The following is a 23,262-nucleotide window of genomic DNA, read 5'->3' on the forward strand; positions in this document are numbered from 1 at the left end:
TTAAGGCATTTTCTAAGCGACTTTGCTTAGTTTGGCAAAGTCGCTTAGAAAATGCCCCTACATCAGTGTGTGTGTGTGTGTGTGTGTGTGTGTGTGTGTGTAGGGGCTATAGCGACAGCAATGCTCGTCGCTGGCCGAGATGGATGAGCAGTGTCCATCAATATCGGCATCGCCAGGGTTCTCTCACCGGAGAACACTGGCGCTGTCAGCTCGTTCTGTGTGCTGAGCGACAGAGGAGCATTACGTCCTGACCTAGCATAGCTAGGTCGCCCTACACACATCGGCATGTGTGTAGGGCCCTAGAGGCTTTAGTGTTTAATAATAAATAAAAGCATAATATTAAGGAGAGTTACATAAGTAAGTCATAGATTAGAAGACATAGATTAGAAGACTGAAGTGGGACAAAAATATGGTGATAAATTAAGTGTTTCAAAGTAATGCCACAAAGTAGCCAAGCCACAACTTAGAGGGCACCACATCTGAACATCTTCCCAGAAACTGCCAAGTTATATCAGAGTACCTTTTCTAATCTGTAGGTCTCCCCTTTTTGTGCTATAATTTAAGTATTCATTGGGCATTATTCCAATTAATTTTTCAAGGCAACCAGTGAATAGATGACCTGTGCACAACTTATTTTCACGGAGAGGGTAGAGCTCGAGGGCACCAAGCTTCTCCAGAGAGTGACCATTAGGGCGGAGGTGTGAGTGGTGATGAGGCCACACCCCATTTTCAGGAGCAATAACAAGTTCTCTCCTTTGCCTCTCAGCATCCTGCCTGCAGTTCACCCTAGCATGATTGCTGCTAACCCTTCCTTCATGGTTCTGTAGTCCTTTTTATGCTCAAAACACAAGACTGTAAAGCTGTATTGGAATTGCATGAATGAAGTTCTACATGCATACAGATCTGTCCATTTATAATTTTGCCACGATTATGCTGTGACAGGCTGCGTACCCTCTCGCCAGCAGGTTTTCAATGCAATGTGCAAGTTTTGAGCGTGCGTATGCATGCCACAATATGTACATGATGAAAACGGGCATTTCTGTCTATACACAAAGTAGTTTTCCCAACAAATAATGTTTTCAAAAAAATTTGTAGAATGTGACGTGATTATGTTGGGCGTACACCGTTCGGTAAAATGCTTGGCAGGCATTAATCTAAAGGTGCCCATACACTAGTAACCTTTATCTTCAGATCTGGCTGGTTGGAACAAAAACATGGTTATGGATGAGTGACAGTTTGTCAGTTTTCCAGCATTTCCAAGCAAATGGTCAACTGTCATTTGCTCTCATCCATAACCATGTTTTTGTTCCAACCAGCCAGATCTGAATATAAATCTGCGTGTGTATGGCCACCTTAAGTGTCTCTAATCCAGTAGCTATTGCAGCCATACACTGTGACTTTACTGGGGATCTGCCCATATAACTATGTTTGCCTGGTAAAATTGATGCACTCACCTGACATCTTTAAAGGTGACCAACAAGTTTGACCTCATGATGGTACTTGAAGATTGAATTTGAGAACCCCATGGATAGGGAGAATGAACCTTTTAAAGGTGACCAACAAGTTTGACCTCATGATGGTACTTGAAGATTGAATTTGAGAACCCCATGGATAGGGAGAATGAACCTATGTAAGATTGTAGTATAACTAGAAGTCCGTATTTTGCCTTAACTAATCATCTGTAGAGAATATGAAGCGCGTTTGCAGCACTACGAAGAACGGGTATGGACATGTAAAAGCACTGGTAGCAACCAGCTGACTCACAAAGAAGCCTGGGATGAAGAACAGGAAGTGGCAGAACTGTGAGTAATATAACTGTTGGGAGAGGTGTAAAATGTAATGGAGTTTGTATCTTGTAACATACATTGACACCTTGACAATTGGTTCTCATACTAAATGGTATAGATTGGAATTAATTGGGTGGAATGTTTATTGGAAAATGTAGGTTGTGCAGGGACCGATGGTCCTCAACATTGTGGAAGAGCTTGCTGCTACAATTTCTCTATACACCATGTGCCACAGTGGAACGTTCTAGTTGGTAGTCTGATATGGCTTCTGCCAAGAGATGCTTTCAAGTTAAAAGGAATTCCCAAGAATTTGGCAGATTTTTGTTTGACGAGTCTTTCAGTGACTCGTACAGCCAAACTTGGTCCATTAGTATTTTAAGTGCCTTTTAAGATTTGTCTTTGAACCTTGTTAAACACTCCACTGGAATTATTCACAGCCCTTCTCCGCAAAGCTGCGCTTCAATTATCCACACCGTTCCCAGAACTTAAGTTGGGATATGCAGTTTACCGCACTCTAGTGCAAGGCATAGAGTTGCGGTAAACAGTGTAAGTGCATGAGGTGATGCTTTACATTCATGTGGTAAGCATACAACTAGCTTTTGTGACACCATTTTAGCCTGATTTCTGCTCTCACCAAAGGAGTGTGCAAACAGAAATCGGTACTCTTTACCTAGAAGGGCGCCAGCGATTGAAATCGCGGTGATCGGGGGTAAAAATCGCGGTGATCGCGGGTAAATCGGGATGGCCGCGATGCCCGCGATGACCGCGATCACCGCGATTTTCCCATAGGGAACAATGTTAAAACGGCAGATTGACCGCGATTTTACTGTTAAATGCCTCAATGGACCCGATTTGGGGCCAAATAGGCCAAATTAACCCTTAAATGTCCCCCCAAATTTTTAACGTCACCCCACGATCCACGCCAACCCGAAGCGTGGCGAGCGCAGCGAGCCCGCGAGGGGCGGCGGTACGCGTCCTCCGACCTTTTCATGCCCTACTATCCACTAGGGCGTGGTGTGAGAATATAATAGTGTGGCGAGCGCAGCGAGCCACCGAGCCCGAAGCGTGGCGAGCGCACGCGGATACCTTCACAGGTAGACGCGTCCCCTCGCGGGCTTCACAGGTGTCCGCGTCGCCACGGACACCTGTGAAGCCAGCGAGGGGACGCGCATAACTGTGAAGGTATCCGCGTCCCCTCGCGGGGCTCGCTGCACTCGCCACGCTTCGGGCTCGGTGGCTCGCTGCGCTCGCCACACTATTATATTCTCACACCACGCCCTAGTGGATAGTAGGGCATGAAAAGGTCGGAGGACGCGTACCGCCGCCCCTCGCGGGCTCGCTGCGCTCGCCACGCTTCGGGTTGGCGTGGATCGTGGGGTGGCGTTAAAAATTGGGGGGGACATTTAAGGGTTAATGGGCTCTGTGGCCCATTTAACATTGATTCCTATGGCCAAATCGGGTGGATTGAGCCATTTAACAGTAAAATCGGGTCCATCGCGCCTTTTAACATTGATTCCTATGGGAAATCGGGAGCATTGCATCGCGGGTACATTTCTGGCCGGCCGCGACGCGACCGACACGATTTCCATGTTTAACATTGGTTTCAATGGGAAATCGCGTCGGTCGCGTCGCGGCCATACATAAATGTACCCGCGATGCCCGCGACGGGCGCCCTTCTAGGTAAAGAGTACCCAGAAATCCTCTAGTTGTGGGTTTACAGCATGGGCACTTTAATGAATTGCGAGCCCCGCTATACTGAATAATATTGATGGTGTTTGGTATTTTCTCATTTAGTTTTATATATAATTTTGTTGAACAACCATGGGTAGTCAGCCTTAATTCCCAAAGGAGCTTATCTCTTGAACTGATCAGCAAAACTGTCACTGACTACTGCAGAATAGATTTACCCACTGGCATATGTGTTGTGCTGTGAATTATATTGGCTATGCTCTGCACTTATCTGTATATATTAAAATACTACAAACCTAAAGCAATGTCCTCCTACATCTTTGCTTTAGTCGCGCCAAGCAGCCAATATACAAATGTCCAAGATCAAATTAATCAGCACAGTTTCCTTGTGTGTCCTATTTGCAATGTGTTGTAACTGATGCCCCATACACACGTAATGGGTTGAGTCCTAGTACTGAGCAATCTAGCATTGCTCAGCACACAGCACTGCACCACAGCATGCCCGTGTTCTCTGGCGAGAGAACACAAGTGATGACTAGATGTTTCAAGCTATCGCTGGGAGCCATTCACATGGAGCGATCCATGCTTCATTTCTAAGCAATCTAGTCAAATTGCTTAGAAATTGGGCTGCAATCATCCTGTATGTAGGCCCCACTAGACACGTATATGGCAAAAAAAGATGCCTAACTTTAGTAGAGTTGCTTGGTACATGGTTGTTCACTCACACCGGGCATCTTGAGCTTCATGGCAGATTGAGTTTAGGTAGGAGCCCTCATTTGGTTTGTTGATGAAGAATTCACATGTTATGGTGTGGTGTACTCGTTCTTATGCTCAGGCCCTCTGTATATAAGGTTTTGGTACTTGTATATTAGCCGGACGCCTTTACGTAGTTAGCGTAGTCAGAATCAGTGTAGTGTTCCCGCGGCCAGCGTAGTTAGTCAGAAGTAGCACAGTGTTCCTGCGCGCATCCCTGTCAGAATCAGCGTAGTCAGACAGTCAGTGTCCCTGTCATAGCACGTGCGTCTCGTGCATAAAGGGGGTATGCTGGCGCAAGTGCGTCCTATGCACAATAAAGGAGGCATTTTCAGAGCCCTGCGAGGACGCGTTATGCGTCCTCCTGACCTGTCCATACCCCCGCTATCCACGATTTAATAAAGTGTGGCGAGCGCAGCGAGACACCAAGCCCAAGGCATGGCGAGCGGACGCAGATTACTTCACATGTGTTCCGCGGGGCTTGCTGCGCTTGCCACGCTTCTGGCTCGCTGCGCTCGCCACACTTTATTAAATCTGCTCCACGTCGACGTGGATAGTGAGGGTATGAACAGGTCGGGGGGACACGTAACGCGGGGCTCGCCACGCTTAGCGCTGGCGTGGATAGTAGGGGTTTGAAAATGCCTCCTTTATTGTGCATAGGACGCACTTGCGCCAGCATACCCCCTTTATGCATGAGGCGCACGTGCTAATAATTACTGAGACGCAGGAGCGCCTCTCTGCCGGCGTCCGCCAGCGCAGAGGATCTGTCGGTTACCGGTGCTGTTTGAGAGGCACTCGCTAGGCTTAGCATGGCCTCTGGGGACAGAGCCGGGCTGCCGCGGAGTCACTACGCTAGGCAGCTGTTGGACTACGCAGACAGCGTAGCTTACCCTACGCCATACGTATGCTAATTGGGAGCCCGGCTAATACACAAGTACCAAGGTTTCGCATGTTTTATCAGCAGGCTGCTCATTTGCACACAGGCCTCCATTTTAAAGTCTTACAATGGTCTTATAGATTTGATCATATGATCTGTTTTGCTACAGGTTGAAAGAGGAGTTTCCACTATGGTATGAGAAGCAGGTGCTGGAGATCGTGCACCATAACACCATTTCCTTAGACAAACTGGTGGACCAATCATGGATGGAGATACAGACAAAATATTCCATTGGTGAAGAGTGTGAATTTGAGGTGAGGTTGCAGAGGTCTACATTATTAAACACCACTATAGAGTAGTAATACATTAAATGCAAAAGTAGAAGTGCATGGCTAGGCCATATAAAAAAAAAGTGCATTATTTGATTAGCCCTCTGTTCAGTGGGCAGTATAAAGATCTGAAGGGGCTTTTGTTTAATTGTATTGGGCTTTTTTTATTATGATGGGTAAACTTTGGAACTACAGCTGTTTTTGAACTACACCTCCCAACATGCCCTGCAACAGTATTAACATGGTTAAATATCAAACCTGTAGCAGGGCATGCTGGGAGTGCCAAAGGTTCCCTATTGGGGCACTACAGATGTAGCAATTTTTGACTATTTTCTAAGTGATCTGACTAGATCGCTTTAAGCACAAATCTCTGTGGGGCCCATAGCAATGCCTGGCCACGTGTGTTGCTATTGCTGGGCTGGTTATTTCAAGCATGCTTGAAATATGTAGTCATCGCCCATGTTCTCTCTAGTGACAAATTGCCCAGCACAGTGTTGCTCAGCACAAAGCTCCTGTTGTTCCTTGTGTGGGCTCCATAACACTGATCTACATTAAATTATGTAATACTGCCTAGACATTTCTGCTTGCAGCCTTAAATAATGCACTGTGATCTGTTACTCGTATTTGGATATAAGTGACCATCACATTGCTTTGTTTTGTTAGTTTTTGTAAAAGGATTTAATTTTTTTTCCCTTTTCATAATAGTTGCTGGCAGCTGAAACTTGATACATATTGAACTATTGATTTGGTTTTAGCAGTAATTTGAATTTTAGCATACATTTGAAACTAATTATTAGCTTACCGTACACGTCTGCTTGCTTACGTTACGTCCTCTGCGCCGGATTCCCAGGACTGGGATTCACATATTTCTGCCTGAGTTTATATACCACAAAAGCAATGTAAGGAATTATATTGTCACATTCTAAACAGCCCAATAGTAATGTATATCTCCTGAGGTTAGGACATTTTAAATCGAGAAGGACTCACCCCCTCAATGAGAACTAGTGTGAAAAATTACAAAGCAATCTGATATACTAAAAATCTCATTTTGCAGGTAATGTCATAAATTTTGTCCAGAAAGAGGACGTGTAAAATTATTACCTTTTTTTTTTTTTTATTATTATTAAGAAACCACAAGTTTTACATCCACGGTAGCCGCTTTTTTTTTTACCAGCAATTCTCTACTATCTAAATTAAGTACTTTATTTTTGGCTTCAACTAATAACGATATAGGGTATCCACGTTCTCTAGATTTGACAGACATTAATGGGCAGATGTATTAAGCCTTAACAAGAGATCAATGCAAGGGTGATAGAGAGTTAACCATTCAGCCAATCGCCTGCTAACTGCCATGTTAAAGGCTCTGTTTAAAAAATGACAGTAAGGAGCCGATGGGCTGGTTGTTTATCTCTCTATCACCCTTGACATCTTCCCTATACTGATGTGAATGTTCAACTATACTCTGTAAAGCGCTGCGGAATATTCATGCGCTATATAAGAAACTGTAAATAAATTAATAAATACTGTCCAATTGCTTTTGTAAATTACAATTCTACGTACCCTCAAATTGAGAGTACGGTAACCAGGCTTGTAACAGGGCAGGGTGAAAGCGGTTATATGGTAGTAAATTATTTTAATCTGTTTCTTTTTCGTTTGAGAACTATGTTGATACCACATTATTTTTAACAATTTTTACATCTAACTGGGACAATTACTAGAATTATGAGTCTATCAAGTCCTCAAATGATTCCATAGACCCATTCCACATTATAAGCAGATCATCGATAAACCTATTGTAGAATTTTCTTTATAGACCTGTCGGGATAAGAAAAAAATACTGACCCCTCAATCATAAACATGAATATATTGGTGTACAAAGGGGCCACCAGGGACCCCATTGCACATCCAATTGTCAGAAGATTAAAATCCTTGACATATGAGAAATAATTCCTATATAAAAATCATTTCCAATAGCTCCAAAATTAGCTCTAATTTAGGCCCTGTACAAAGGATGATCCATTAAAAAATTTACTGCCTACACACCTAAGGAATCGAGGTGTACGGACTGCTCACGTCAACCGTGAACGAAATGCTGTAACGGAAGAGATTTCCAAAAGGGAGCATCACCCCATCTACCACCAGCTGGCCAACACGCAACACTCCGCGACTGATCAGGGGAGAGAACTGAGAAGACACATGACAGAGCCCATAACCTGCCCCAGCGTGTAAGTGTAGGGCCAACAGTGGGATGGGAGATGGTAGGGATTCTCGAGCGCCAGGGGAAGTGCCCTATTGGTAAAGCTACGGTAGCATTCTCTATAAGCACCTATTGTTATTGGTCGTTCCGGACTATTCCATTATCCTGTTGAGGACAATGACGTTATAATACAATGAGAAATGGAGCAGAAATGTTGGAAGCGTGGCCTCAAATGCCATTATCCTTTGTGCAGGGAGTGTTATAGAGGACTTTGAGGAGGGTATCCACTCCACTAGAGCAGGGAACCACACAAACGAGAGAGAAAGGAGACAGACAAATAGAGACAGGGAGGACATTTTACAAAAGCAATGCAAAAGAGCTATCATATGCAGCAATTCTAGAAAATTACACTACCACAGCTTGGGAGCTCAGACGTGCAAGACACAACGGAGACCAAGAAAACTAAGGCGGTGAGGGAGGGTAACTGGGGGTCAGTAGTGACACCAGCCCTAATAGCAAATTACAACTAAAATGAAAGAAACCACCCAATCGCGCAACTCTGAGGAAAATCTGGAATAAACTGAAGTATCAATACCCCAAAGAGGTCGAAAAGCATCTAATCAACCAGTGTAGACCAGATTTCTTATGCCACAATAGAGGCACATCAATGTTGGTCCATCAACAGGTAGCAATGTCATTTGTAAAAAGAAAACAAATCCCATGAGGAAGTCTTCACTTTGCTAACGGCTTTAAAGGGGGTCGTTAATCTCTAGGTGGTTTTGGATTGCACTGGAAAAGGTGCCAATCGTTTTCTGGGTTAGAAAGTTCTGGTGGAATAGAGCGAACTATTGGCTCCTGCCAATATGGGAGGGCGACTACTGGGATTTTAAGTGCCTGGCAAATCAGCTGAGTCTTAAAAACGTAAGGAGCCTTCCATTAAGCGAGACCTGCAAATCTGAAAGCCCCCATCTGTAGTTAACTCCGGCTTTGCGAAGTTCTGTGTTGAGCAGTGTTAAGCAGTTGTAAAGCCCTGCGCCTCTGAAGAGTTGACCGGGAGAGATCCTGAAAAATTTGGATGCGTTGATCATTGATCTCTGACGCACAGACTGCGGACTTTGCAAAGAATATCCTCTTTCTGTGACCATGTCCTATAGGCCGGTCCGAAGAAGCACCCCTAGGCCTCAAGGCCCGGTGAGCCCGGTCAAACTCTATAGTGGAAAAAGGGTCCTTGCCCAGGAGCTCATTGAAGGCCCTAGTAAGTATCAATGATTGCTTGCAGTGGGATGTCCTCAGAAACCCTTCTAATCCTTAAGCTGTGTACACACTTGGGCGAAATATAGCTTAGCAATATATTGCTGAGCAATATATTGCTCAGTGTCTCCTTTTCATCAGCGACCAGAGATGGTCGCTGATGAAGGGGAACCTCTGCCGGGGGAGCCCCAGAGGAAATCCGCTGGTCGCAGGAGCAAGCTCCTGCGCTCATAAAAGGTCAAAAACCGGGAGCATGCACCCGGCAATTTATCGCCGGTGCACACTCCAGTCACTGGCAATATAGCCCGTGTGTACACACCTTTTAGATTAAGTATTCCGCAATTGTTCAGGTTGTCAAGACGCTCTTGCAGCTTGTGGAGATCAGTCACCTGTCTGACTGCTGCTCTGAGAGCATTGTGTGCCGCAGCGGAGTCAGAAGAGAAGCTTGTGTGGAACACTCCGGCTTGAAATGCTGCAATCCCTGAAGGAACAGTTTCTGAGTCTACTTTCCAAATGGTCAATATCCTGCTGGCATGAAATGGAGTAGGTGTAGGATCTTTGAAACACCCACCGTCTCTGATGCCTCGTTAGAGTCCACCTGATCTCCAACCCGAGAGGGCGATTTCCATGAAAGGCGTGGAGTAGAGGGTACAGAGATTGTCAGTGGGCACAGTATCCTGAGGGTGGACAAACTGTCTCCTATCAGCTGAGGATGGGGTACCCATCTGATTTGCAGAGTCCTGCCTTTGCGAGGAACTTCCCATCCTTTATGAGCGGTTTTCCCTCACCATGAGTCAATTCGGTACCACCAGGGAGACAAGGCCAGGCTGCTGCAGCAGTAGCAATGCTGCAGAGAGTGAGAGGTGTTAGTCATGGACCAGCCAGTGACCACTGCACCTCTGAGGCTGCCCTGCCGGACGGTGCCTAGGCCACCAGACAGCTGTAGGCAGGAAGGTCACCACACACAGGCCACAGAGCCTCAATGCAGGTGCAAAGTGGGACCGGGCCAGTGAACCGAGCATCTGCAGTCAGGGAGACAGGTCGTGCATCCCATCCCATCCCCCCCCCCCCCACACACACACACACACACACACACACACACACACACACACACACACACACACACACACACACACACACACACACACACACACACCCCCCCCCCCCCCCCCCCCCCCACCCAGCCACCATACAAGGTGACCGGGGAGAAAGCAAGATGGCGGGCGCTGTACAAGTCTGGTGGCAGCCTCCTCACAGGGCCGGAGCGACGGCAGGCACTCCGGAGCAGGCTGGAGCCAGATAGTGTGACATAAGGACCACTCTGAGGTCTGGCCGGGATCACTAGTTGGGGTGCAGGCGAGAGATAGGCCGCAACCCGCAGCGAAGCCGAGCCTCTCCCGGCTCCACGGGCGCTATCTCCTTTATTGGGGGCAATGTTGGACTCCGAAGGGTTGGTGTGGGCACTATTTAAGTGTGGCTGGGGAGCCTACTATATAGCAGGGGTATGAGGCGCTCCAGAGAGGCACGTCTGCTTCCAATGCCCAGCACGCCCCCCCCCCCCCCCATATTAACAATTTACAGACAGATAATTACGTACGTACATAGTTTTATACTTGAGTTACGTCCAGTGCTACCTAGTCACGCCATGATTGGTAGGGCTGTTTAACACGCAGATGTATGTGGGCACATTGGTAGATTATTTATAGCCTGATATAGTAAGGAAAGGTGATAGATATCAAGTTTACTTATAGCTTAGCTGTGATACTATTATGGAGAAGTCACACAGCTTAAAACCTTATACTAACATGAATACCTACAGCTAAACAAATGGCTTTTGAACTGTTATAACACTTAAATGTGAGTGCTCAGTGTTAAGGTGCATACTCATTGGGCGTTTTTGCCCAGCGTGTATGATGAAGAAACTGATGACCGATGGGGAAATTCACTGGGCTGAATAAACGCTTAGTGCATACACACTGAGCATTTTTTCCTTCCCCTGGGGGTGGAGGATGCTCCATAGCAGGACGCTAAGGAAAGCAGTCTACTCCTCTGCTGGTAATTCCAGCAGCTATGGTGTGGAAGCGCACATCAGCTCTCATGGCTGCCCCCGTACACAGTGGGCGACTTTGAAGCTGAAAGCAACTCCAAGTAAACTGAGCTGCTTTCAGATCAGACACCCAGTGTGTATGGGCCATTGGTCTTAATTGAAATTTGCATATATTGTGTTCAGTATTGTGAGTGTACTTACCACATAAATGTGGTGCCTGCCTAAGAAATGGAGTGTCCTTCAAAGCATTATGAAAATATGGTGGTCTGGGTTTGGTTATTCAAATTCAACATCTAAAAATACAGTAATAAAAACTCTCAGGTTTCTTAATAGATGCCTCTGATGACCAGCTGGACACCGCACCTCTGGAGATTATGCTTTTGCTGCTGCGGCCAAGACCATTTTCTCCAGTTTAGCCGGCTAAATATAGTGAGTTTTGTGAAAGGAGAAAACTGTTACAATTGCTTGTTTGTGTTTCTTGTCTCAGGTGGGGCCAGAGAAGTATTTGCGAGCCAATATAGTCCAGATTCATCCCCTGGAGAAAGAGGAGCAGGCTGGTGAGGCTGGAGCTGAGAAGAAGCCTGATGGGTCATGTGACTCTCCATCCAGTGACAAGGAGAACTCTAGTCAAGTGGTCCAAGATATCCAGCTAAAGGAAGAGAGCAGCAGAAGAGATACACTGAGCGCACTGAGAGAAAGTGAGATTTCCAGCTTTCACATCGCTTGAAGTAGTAAAATCAATCTAATCGTGATCCTTTTTTGTTGCCCGATCTGCCATACTTCTGGCCAGTCCAGTAAATGTGCAGCTGGCTGAGTGGTTTCCTGGACAGCCACTATACATTTGTGCATCCTGTTCTACCTGTGTTTATGGCCTGTTGAACAGCCCTTAGTCCAGTTTTTTAATGAATGCAGATACACTGTCAGTATTTTGTGAAGCCAGCAGTGTTTTGGATTTTGTGGCGGTAGTGGTCACTTTTTGCTCTTTAATTATTAACAAACATTTGTTTGTGCAATCAACCGTGCAGTTGTGCACATACGTCTGGTTATATTTCAATGAAACACCTCAGCCTCAGTTAATCCACCAAATATCATGAACCTCCAGTTCCCCCAAATGTCCCAAGGAGAAAGGTGCTGCTGATGTGGCTTGATTTTTTTATTATTTTTCTCTATCTCTTATCTACTTGATCACATTTTAAGTGTTCTGCTGCCTGCACTCAATCTAGACTTGAATCTTCTCTACCCGTAATAAATTATCAGTTTGTGAATTTATAAATGAGATTATACATTTAGATTTCTATTCTAAAGACTAATTTAGCACCTTCACTCTGGTATAAGGAAATAATTAAATCTTTCCTTTTAGGTGACAGAGCAAGACGTTCTCCACGTAAGCTCCCTGAAAGCCTGAAAAAGGAAAAAAAATGGGTTCCACCTACATTTCTGCCACACAAATATGATGTGAAATTGCTGAATGAAGATAAGGTAATGCATATGTGCCATTATCCCCTACTTTAATGAAATTGTTGGCTTTTTAGAAAATGCTTAGGTTCTAGAGCTTGTAAAGATAGTATAAACCATGCCTAAGCAGTGCTTTGCTAAACCTACGATGTCTCCATCTTCAGATAATAAGCATGGTTCCAGTGGAAAGTTTGTACCGCTCAGAACGTCCTCCCAATAAGGAGATCCTGCGTTATTTCATTCGCCATAACGCTTTGCGAATTGGTACAGGAGAGAATGCTCCGTGGGTTGTTGAGGATGATCTCGTTAAAAAGTACTCTCTACCTAGCAAGTTCAGTGACTTTTTACTGGATCCACATAAAGTAAGTAAACATTAAAAAAAATAATAATAATTTTATACACTGTATGTAATAGTTCCTGAGCCAATTCGGGTAGACCTGGCAATAAGCTGCATTATTGCGACCGATAAAGTGGTATTAGCAAATATGACAAACTGCCTGCTCTCTCCCGATTCTGCTTCCTCATTTACCCCCTTTAATACTTGGACACTGTACAGACCTGGTTTACACTGCTCCATGCATATGTTATTCCTGGGTCAGCCACCCCTTTTACACCAGAGGTTGGACCCGGGATATTGCCGCTCCAGTCCGGGGCAGGGCATGGTGTAAATGGGCTGAAAAAAAATAACACGGGTACTGTTCCCCGGGAATCTGACCCGGCAAATGTTCAGGGTCGGACACGGGGCTTATCCAGGGCTCAGGGTGGTGTAAATGGTCATTATCCGGGTTATTTGGTGGGTAGAGGGGCGCGAAGAGCTGATTGGTGCTTCTGCGGCTCTGGCAGATGTCATCTGCTGGAGACCTGCACAGGGCGCATGTAGCAGCGCAGCAGCAGCGTTACCATGCTCTAGACCTCTATCTAGATCTATCTATCGAGATCTAGACCTCTCAGCCAAGAATTGTGCTCTCCTCCTCCAAGTATGAAGCAAGTAGCACAGGGTGAGAAGCTGCTTCAAACTCTCAATTGCTGAAAAGTACAGCACAAACTGCAACACAGCTACTCCGTCTGCCATCTTTGCTGCAATGCTGGGAGCAGAACCCACCCCATTTTTAATGACACCAGCAAGGAAAGACAGGGCTGATCCGTTTTCCGTGTGAAAGGGCCTTACCCGGGAATAACCCGGATTGAATTGCAGTGTAAATGGGGTCTGAGGCCAGGGCACGCCCTGGCAATTTCCCGGGTCCTACCCGGTATTCTGGTGTAAAAGTGGTATTAGTGTTGGCTTATCACTACATATTATACTGCCCTATAAATCATAGTGGTTATTCCTGGCTTTGCTTGTGTGGATGTCTGTTAAAGTTCAGTGTGTAAAATGTTTTCCTTTTATTGCTCATCTCCCTAATGTCACATCGAGATAATGCATACCTCAGTTTCTTTCTAGGCAACTAAGCTATACTAGAGGGAAAATTGAATCCAAACTCGCCAACAGGTTTTGCCTGATGCCAAAATGAACACATTTTTTTGCTTTAGTCTCCATATTTCATAAACCGTCCCTAAAAGTATGTTTCACAATACAATTTCTATGTAGAGACAACCACTACAGTTCTGTACAGAACTTTTTTTTGCTTTGCATTCTTTAGAAAATATCAGCTGTGGTTTCAGCGGTCTTGCTCTCATGTGCTCCCATTTCCTAATTTTGTCAACTCTTTTTTTTGTATTTTTTGTTTGTCACTTAGTACATGTCCTTAAATCCAACGCCAGCAACAAAGCGAAAAAGCCTAGGATCGCCTGACCAGAAGCCGTCCAAAAAGGCCAAATCAGAAAATGCTCTAAAAGGAAAGAAATCCCCACTCAGCCCGACCTTATGGTGTCAAGTAAATCTGAAGAAAATAGTTCATGGTTCCCCTTCAAAATTAAAAGAGCTTGAAGGGAAATACACAGAGGAGCAGCTTGCACAGCTGATGAAAATCGTAAGTCCTAAACATAATGCCAACCTCAAAAAAGGCTCTGCTGCAGGGAAGAAGAGAAGTGGTAAGGGCCAAGTGATCAATGGCCAGAAAGGTTCCCCTAAAAAAGGCATGAAAAACTCCAAGCTGAAACAGATGACCTTACTGGATATGGCCAAAAGCTCTAGCAAAGTGTCACGAACACCTAAAACTCCTACCAAGTCCACTAGTAGACCACATAAGAGACTTCCTCCTGCAGCTCTACATCTGGTCTCCTACTATCGTGATAACAAGGATCGTGAAGATCGGAAGAGTGCCCTCTCTGCTCTGATCTCCAAGGTGGCAAGGCTCCTTTCTGACGACGATCGTGGCAGATTGCCCGATGAGCTGAAAGAATTGGTGCAGAAACGCTATGAGATGCTTGAGGAACGCAAGCGCTGGGCTATGATGACGGTGGAACAGAAAGCAGAACACATGCGGCAGAAGCGGGCAGCTCTAAAAGCTCGCATTAAAGAAAAGACTCGGGAGCGCAAAGAGAAAGAGCGTCAACAACGACTAGAGAAACAGAAAAGGTTTGAGGATCAAGAGTTGACAGGCAAAAGCTTGCCAACATTTAAGTTGGTGGATACTCCCGAGGGGCTTCCAAATACATTGTTTGGTGATGTAGCTTTGGTGGTCGAGTTTCTCAGCTGCTATTCTGATCTGCTGCTTCCAGATGGTCAGTACCCGGTGACTGCCGTTTCACTGATGGAAGCTCTTTCTGCTGAAAAAGGTGGCTTTCTGTATCTTAACAGAGTGCTTGTTGTACTTCTTCAGACACTCCTGCAAGACGAAATTGCTGAGGATTACGGGGAACTAGGCATGAAGCTGTCCGAGATACCACTTACCCTACACTCTGCCTCAGAACTGGTTCGCCTGTGCCTCCGCAAGTCTGACTTGCCAGCTGGGGAAAGCAATTGTTCAGATAAGGGCGATGAGGAGAGTGAAGGATCTGCTGTGTTTCAGGACGATGAAGTGGAAGATGAATTCCTGGAGAAGCTGGAGACTTCTGAGTTTTTTGAGCTAACTACCGAAGAAAAGCTTCATATCCTTGTTGCTCTTTGCCATCGAATCCTTATGACCTATTCCGTCCAGGATCATGTGGATGGCAAGCAGCAGCAGTCTGCAGAGCTCTGGAAGGAGAGGTTGGCTATGTTAAAAGAGGAAAATGATAAGAAACGAGCAGAAAAACAGAAGAGAAAGGAGCTTGAAGCCAACAAGGGTAAAGATAAAGAGGAAAGCGCACAACCCAAACCACCACCACCACCACCTAAGAAAGTGGAGAAAGTAAGCAAACCAGAGCAATCGCCAGCAGAGCAGGAACCGGAGGACATGATAAGTGTCGTGAAGAGCAGGAGGCTGCAGGCAATTCAAGCCAAAAAAGAGAGAGAGGAAAATGCAAAACTTACAAAAGGTATGTGAGCTTTGATTCAATAGCATAAAGTTGCTGAATTTCCAGGGCGTATTAATCGTGGACCTCAAGATGCCCTCTCATTATTTTTATGAACGTTTGTGCAAGAATTTTGGGCATTCATTTTGTTTATATCCTTTGAGTTTTACATCCAGGCCTCAACATTTACAGAAGTAGTAATTTCTAGAATCGAGCTCCTTAATGAGTCACAGATCTAGAGTTTATCCATGTCACAGGCATACTGTATCCACAAACGTGTTTTGTGTGTAGAACTAAATGGGTATATTTTGCTTATCTGCAGCTGGGCAATGCCGATCTGTAACATCGTGCACACTTGCATCTGCCCTATACTGAGGCGGATGTCTGAAATGAGGAACATTTTTGCATACCCACAACTTTGCGTAGCTTGCAATTACATTGATGCGCTGAACTTTGCTTAAGTGAACACCGATTTTACAGCTTTTTTTTTTTTCACCTCAAGGAGTATGAAATTGTGGAAACATGCTACAGTAGATATTTGGGAACTAACTAGCATTTAGCTTTGCCTTAGTTCTTCTCGATAACGTGCTCTAGGCATTACTGCTATCACTGATACAAGGTAATCCATTGTAAGGTAAAATTGGCTCTTTTATTTTATGCATAACCAACATTTAAACATACCGGAGGCTCTGGAATTTAGACCAGGGACTATGAAGACTTTGAGGACCTATTTGACAGTGGCTTTAAGTTTAATTTCTTCCATTGCAGAAAGGTTTCAGAAAGAGGCAGAAGAGGACAGATTACGCAAGCATAGAGCCTCTGCAGAGAAAGCTTTTCATGAAGGGATTGCCAAAGCCAAGCAGGTATTGAGAAGATATCCCATTGGCACTGACCGCAACCACAACAGGTAAGATATTAAACTAGTCGGTCATGAAAATAAGTCTCAAGACGTAGCACATACAGGATTAGAAATTTCAGTTTGTCTGATAGATTTTGTTATAGGCATTATTTGCTGTAGACTGTATTGTTTCTATCTGCATAAAGCTGTTGCTATTACCTGCGTAAAACTGTTGCCAGAATTATCTTCTTTTGATTGCTAGTGGCAAGAAATGTCTTGTATATTAGCTCTTTTGTCCCCCCCTTTTTTTTTTTTGGTACTGTTTCCTAGCACCTGGTTTCCCCATCGCATGGCATCGTGTACCTTTATTTAGTGGTGTGTGATGCGATGCTTGTACAATTAAATATCGCATGCCAGCAAATGCAATGCGATGCGATTTTTTAATTGTACAAGCACACATGCCATGAGATGTGATGGGTGCTTACAATGAGATGTAACCCCCAGTATCCACACCATCCGGAAGCGTGGTGAGCGGCGGCGCTACGCGTCCTCCGACATTTTCATACCCCCACTATCCACGTCGGCGTGGAGTTGATTTTAGATAGTGTGGCGAGCCACCGAGCCCGAAGCGTGGCGATCGCAGCAGAATACATGTAAAGTAATCCGTGTCCCCTCGCTGCGCTCGCCATGCTTCGGGCTCATATTCTGCGTCCACTCGCCACGCTTTAGGCTCGCTGCGCTCGCCACACTATCTAAAATCAACTCCACGCCGACGTGGATAGTGGGGGTATGAAAAGGTCGGAGGACGCGTACGGCCAACCCGCGCGGGGCTCGCCACGCTTCGGGATGGTGTGAATACTGGGGGTTACGTCTCATTGTAAGCACCCATCACATCTCATGGCATGGGTGCGAATTGCATCGCATGCCGCAATATTCCAGGGGGATGCGATGCAATGAGATTTTAGGAGCCCATACGATGGAAATCATGGGTGCCGTTCTAGGAAAAAAGTACCTTTTTTTTTTTTGTCGTAGAATGTGATTATTAATGTAATAACCTTGGTATAATTATGTGTTTTGATAGCGCCAACATGGGGCAGCACTGATGGTGTAATGGTTAGCATTACTGCCTCACAGCACTGTGGTCATGGGTTCTATCCCCACTATGGCTGTAACTGTGCGGAGTTTGTATATTCTCCCCGTACTTGCGTGGGTTTTCTCTGGGTACTCCTGTTTCCTCCAACAATCCAAAAATATACTGGCAGGGTAATTGGCTCCCAACAAATTAACCCTAGAATGTCTGTGTGCGTGTACATGTGGTAGGGAACATAGATCGTAAGCTCCACTGGGGCAGGGACTGATGTGAATGTTCAACTATACTCTGTGAAGCGCTGCGGAATGTGTGTGCGCTATATAAGAAACTGTAAATAAATAATAAATAGCGCGCCTTTAAAACTCTTTGCAGGTATTGGCTGTTCTCGGATGGTGCTCCCGGGTTGTTCATTGAGAAAGGCTGGGTGCATGACAGCATTAATTACAGCTTTAGTCTTCCTGAGGAAGATGACGAGTCAGATGCAGAAGGTAAGCATTTGGTGCTTCATCTGTTTTCCTGCCTGCATGGTGTAATATCTCTAAAAAAAATTGTGAGCTTGGGAATTACTTCCGGCACTAAGATATCATTGGACTTTATGTACAGAAAAAAGTGCAACACTAATGAGGTATTCAATCCCGGGTCACGACTGTATCCGTCCCGGCAGCCTTGACCCTGGCCCATTTTCGTTTTGCTTTATAGCATATCGCCAGACGGGATTCAATGTTCCGATTGGCGATCGTCGAAAAGGGGGGGTGTCTGTGTAAACGGCCGTGGATTGACGAGATTCGTCTATGATTGCAACAACAATCGGGCCCGATCTGTCTCTTCAATGCTGTCGCGCAAGACAGCATTGAATAGGTGCCCGCCGCTATTTCCCTGTCGGAAATAGCGGCGGTGATTGAATATCCCCCTTGATCTTCATGAGCTATAACCTCTTAACATGGTGTTTTTCAGGCATGGATGTGCTACTGTTTTGATAAAAATTGTTTTCCAAAATGCATTATGCATGAGGGTCTTTGTATAAACCATAACTAATTCGGTCTGCCCGATACGCTTCCCAGCACTGTTAAATTGAGTTTTTAAATGCTTTTTAACAGCATACTCCGGTTGCAAATGTAATTATAGGACGCTTTTTTTTAACCGGATCCACGTGGCAAGGGTCTGCTTGGAGACTAGTTTTATTCGCTGAATTTAGTAGCATCCACTATACTATGGTTAGAATTGCTTTCAGTTCTAATGGTGCCCATACACTGTGATGTACTGGAACAATGCGCACCTCCCATCGCGCAGCAGCTCCCGCGCACAGCACAAAGTATGTGCTGCACCTACTTTTTGAACTAGATCGCATCTCGTGTAAAACTCACAGTGCGCAAAGCAGTGTATGGACCCCATTATGGAGATGTCTATTGGGGGGATTCAAATGTCATATCGTGCCTGAACGGGAGATTGCATGGTAAATGATTTTTGTTGCGACGACAAAAGCTGATTGTCAGAAACATTTGAATACCACCAGCGGGCAAACACACCGCTGCTAGGACGGGTGGCAAACCTTTGAATTCCTGGGACAGCCCCATGTAACAACATACTGCACTTAGTTTTGCAGGAGACTATTGTTTGTACTTACCCTAATTTAGCCATGCATAGTGAACCAGTGACTCAGCCCTCCCAGAGCCACACTTTTCTTTACTTTCTCCATAAAATACGTTTATATTTAAATGTGAGTTTTTGTACGTTCCTTTGCTTGCAAGGAATGACTGCAACTTCTCTCCTGCTTACTCAGCTAACATGGAGAGTGAAGACGCAGACAGTAGTGTCGGTGCACCGGAGGATTCCCCACAGAAGGAAGACAGACCGGTGGAGAGCACAGTACCTAAACAGGGGCAGAACCTATGGTGAGTTAGTCCTTGTGTGTTTTTCGCACACCTTGGGTTGTGAAAAAAAAAAAAAATCATGGATATCTAGGAAGAACTCCGGTAGTCAGATTCTGGCGATTATTGAAGATAAAGTGTGTGTATATAATTTTATTTTTTCATTGTGAAAGTGCCCAAGTTCCTGTCTTTCTATACCATGGTGCCAGTTGCTTTCAGTAGGTTTTGATTAATTTAATGATCACACAGACATGCTATACTGATCTGTATGTATATATACCCTTTATAATGCCACCTTACTCCAGAGAAAGATACCTTTTGGCATGTTTTAAAACACTCACTGTTAATACATTGTATATGACCTTAACTAAAGTTTACTTGTGTGTTTTTTATTTAGGTTCCTTTGTGATACCCAGAAAGAGTTTGATGAGCTGCTGGATTGTCTCCATCCACAGGGTATTAGAGAGAGCCAGCTAAAAGAACGTCTGCAGAAAAGGTAAATGTTAGCAGAGCACAGTCTTGTGTCAAATTATCTAATAAACCCTGTTCTCTGTAATGCCAGCTCTCATTAGCTGTAGGGTCAGCGGTGAGCTGCTTACTAGAAGTACTTTTGCTTGTAAGGTTAACTTATGCCATAGAGGAGGAAGGACCTGATTATTATTTTTGCAGTTAGGTGGCGCCAAATCTCCATTTGCCTGTGATGTTTTGGCTCACTGCTATAGTTTCAATATATAATGGGTGTTATCTCATCCTGACCTAATAAATTGTTTAAATGGCAGTGGCAGACGGCTTATGTATTTCATGCACCGGGAAAACACTTCTACATTTGATTGAATTACGAAACCGAGGATAGTATCCTATTGGCAGCGTTGCCGGCGTATCTTCTCTCTCTCTCGGATACCCACTGTTATTCCAATTAGCAGCCAGTGTTTTTCATACTATAATGTTCTATAGAAGAAAGATGGTGAAATGATTGTAGCGTTTCGAAAATTAAAATTTTCACGTCTTATTCCTGCAATCGGGCTTTTACTAGGGTCACTTAAAGTCCAAATTTCAGCTTTATCTATTTTGTTCCAACAGAAATTAGCACAGATTCTGAAGTGGTGTTATTCAAGGTGTTATCTGGGTACAGCTGCCTTTTGTGCTGTCTACGGCACCTGCTTGGGCACCATAACTTGGTTCTAGCTTTCCTTTAATCCCCGACATTTGAACCACTGGAAGAGGTGCAATTTAAATACCTATCCTGGAAGACGGTGATTTTGCTGGCCGGGGCGTCAGCACGTCATGTGTCTGAGCTTGGGCGATATCTTGTAAGCCCCCATACCTTATTTTCCGTGATGACAGGGCTGAACTTAGGACATGCTTAGTTCATACCCAAGGTGGTCTCTGCCTTCCATATCAATCAACAGATTGTGGTTCCTTCGTTCCAGGATGGCTCTGAAATGTTCTCTTGGATGTGGTCCGCGCCTTGCCAATCTGTCAATAGATCAGTGTCTTTGTAAGACTGATTGCCTCTTCGCCTTCTATGATGCTTTATGCCGTAGGTGGTCGGCCTCCAAGCAGACCCTTTGCCACGTGGATCCATTTAACCATTTGCAAAGCATATGTACAGGCCAGTTGGCCTCGACCTTTGTCTCTGCCCAAGAGGTGGGAACCTCTTAGGCGTCACGCCATGGTGGGTCTGCTGCTCAACTCTGCAGGGCAGCTACATGGTCGTCCGTTCACACGTTTGTAAAGTTCTATAGATTTGATAAGTTTACTTTTTTGTCTGCTGCTTTTGGATGTTTGGTTTTGTAGGTTCCATCGAGCTCTCCCTCCCAGGTGAATATCTTTGGAACCTCCCAAGTGTTAGACTCCAGTGTTCCCTGTTGGATGAAAGAGAAAAGAGGTTTTTGGTACCTACCGGTACATCAGTTTCTCTGAATCAGTAGGGGACACTGGATGCCCTCCACACTCAAATAACACTGAGTGTTATTTGATGATATTTCTTTCTTAAATGTTACTTTTGTTCTCCATCTCATCAATTTCCTAATTGTAGGCTGGTGGGTATTAGAGGGGAGGAGCCAGTCTTTTTTCTAAAGCATTTCAGGAGTGCCAAGGGTACTTATGTAGTATCTGGGCGCCCGATTTTGTGATTGTATGCCTTACCTTAAGGCATACAATCAGATGCGATTCGACGCGATTTTTCGGTAAAATCGCCTCGAAATTGCATGCGAGATCGCATGCGATTCGATTTTTCATAGGATTCAATGTTAACAAGGTCCTGTTCATTTCCCCACTATCCAAGTGGGCATAGAGTTTATTTTATATAGCGTGGCTCACCACCGAGCCCTAAGCGTGGCGAGCCCCGTGAGGGGACGCGGAAAACATTTTAAGTAATCAGTGGGGCTCGCTGCGCTCGCCACGCTTCGGGCACGGTCGCTCGCTGTGCTCACCACGCTATATAAAATCCACTCTATGCCCACTTGGATAGTGGGGAAATGAACAGGACCTTGTTAACATTGAATCCTATGAAAAATCGCATCGGATTGCATGCGATCTCACATTCAATTTCGATGCGATTTTCCGACCCGCTCTTAAAATCGGGCGCCCAGATACTACATAAGTACCGTGCCAAGCTCCCAGCATTCCCAGCTCTAAACCCCAGTGTCCCCTGCGGATTTAGAGAAACTGATTTACTGTAGGTACCAAACACAGGAACAGGAGGGGATATTAATCTGGTTTTGTTATGGCATATATTCCCTTTAGCCTTTAAATCTTTGTAGGGGGAGTGGAATTTTTTTTTTTTTTTTTTTTCGAAATTGGTTTGATTTTCCCACATGTCTAAATTATTTGTTGAAACACCTTTTGCAATGCCCATTCTCCTGGGTGGTTCTTGTATTAGCTGAGAGTCTTCCACATTGCCTGTTCCTTCCAAGTAAGCTGTTGTAATTGAATTTCGGGTTGAAATGGTTTTCCTCCATGTAATTGGGGTACACAGGAGACCTATCAGGCTCAGCAGGATTGCTTCTATAGACTAGTGACTCCTCTTACTCTCTACTCTTTTCTCATAAGAAAATCCTCTTTCATCCATCTGGTGGATGCTGCATCACTACCTCTGCGTTAGTGGGCCAAATGTATTAAGCCTTAACAAGTGATAAAATGGAGAGTGATAAGGGGCATACAGGTGACCTGACTTTTTGGCTGAGCAACGTTCTCAGCAGTGCTTTGTCTATTTTTTTTTTTTTTTCACTGCGCGTAGCCATCGCTGCAGGGCTTACACACTGAGCAATCCGTGGTACTTTTCAAAGTCAGATCGCTTAGAAAAAGGGGCTGAAATCACCCATGTGTATGCACTTGTACAGAGATAAAGTAACAGCCAGATGTCCTTATTAGACGTAGCCTCTCCAAAGGCACCTTGCCTATTGCCATAGGGACTTCAGTGTGGAGAACAAACACCAGCCTTTACAACTGTAGGGTTCGCATACGTCAGTTCCTATTTCAGTATCTTTGGGTCAAGGCTACTGCTTAATGTGCTAGTACTGACAGCAGGGATCGGTACTTATGTATTATCTGGGCTCCCATGTTAAATGCACCCCATTTTTTCATACCCCTACTATCCAACTACGCATGGAGTTGATGTTATATAGTGTGGCGAGCGCAGCGAGCCACCGTGCCCGAAGCGTGGCGAGCGCAGCGAGGGAACGCGGTCTCATAAGAAAAACGG

The 23,262-nt window shown here is 45.0% G+C and overlaps 1 protein-coding gene across 1 annotated transcript in view; it reads left to right on the forward strand.

Annotated features, from left to right (window-relative positions):
* Positions 1 to 23,262, forward strand: part of BAZ1B (bromodomain adjacent to zinc finger domain 1B) — a 46,879-nt gene that overhangs the window by 8,594 nt on the left and 15,023 nt on the right. The window contains exons 2-11 of the mRNA XM_083172088.1: positions 1,686 to 1,802; positions 5,276 to 5,420; positions 11,418 to 11,628; positions 12,291 to 12,409; positions 12,550 to 12,747; positions 14,122 to 15,784; positions 16,529 to 16,667; positions 18,061 to 18,176; positions 19,469 to 19,580; positions 19,954 to 20,052. Coding sequence (XP_083028214.1) covers positions 1,686 to 1,802; positions 5,276 to 5,420; positions 11,418 to 11,628; positions 12,291 to 12,409; positions 12,550 to 12,747; positions 14,122 to 15,784; positions 16,529 to 16,667; positions 18,061 to 18,176; positions 19,469 to 19,580; positions 19,954 to 20,052 — 2,919 coding nt within the window. The remainder of the gene's footprint in view (positions 1 to 1,685; positions 1,803 to 5,275; positions 5,421 to 11,417; positions 11,629 to 12,290; positions 12,410 to 12,549; positions 12,748 to 14,121; positions 15,785 to 16,528; positions 16,668 to 18,060; positions 18,177 to 19,468; positions 19,581 to 19,953; positions 20,053 to 23,262) is intronic.

This window comes from Crinia signifera, chromosome 2 (genome assembly GCF_055691185.1).
Source record: "Crinia signifera chromosome 2, ASM5569118v1, whole genome shotgun sequence".
NCBI classification, from domain to species: Eukaryota; Metazoa; Chordata; class Amphibia; order Anura; family Myobatrachidae; genus Crinia; species Crinia signifera.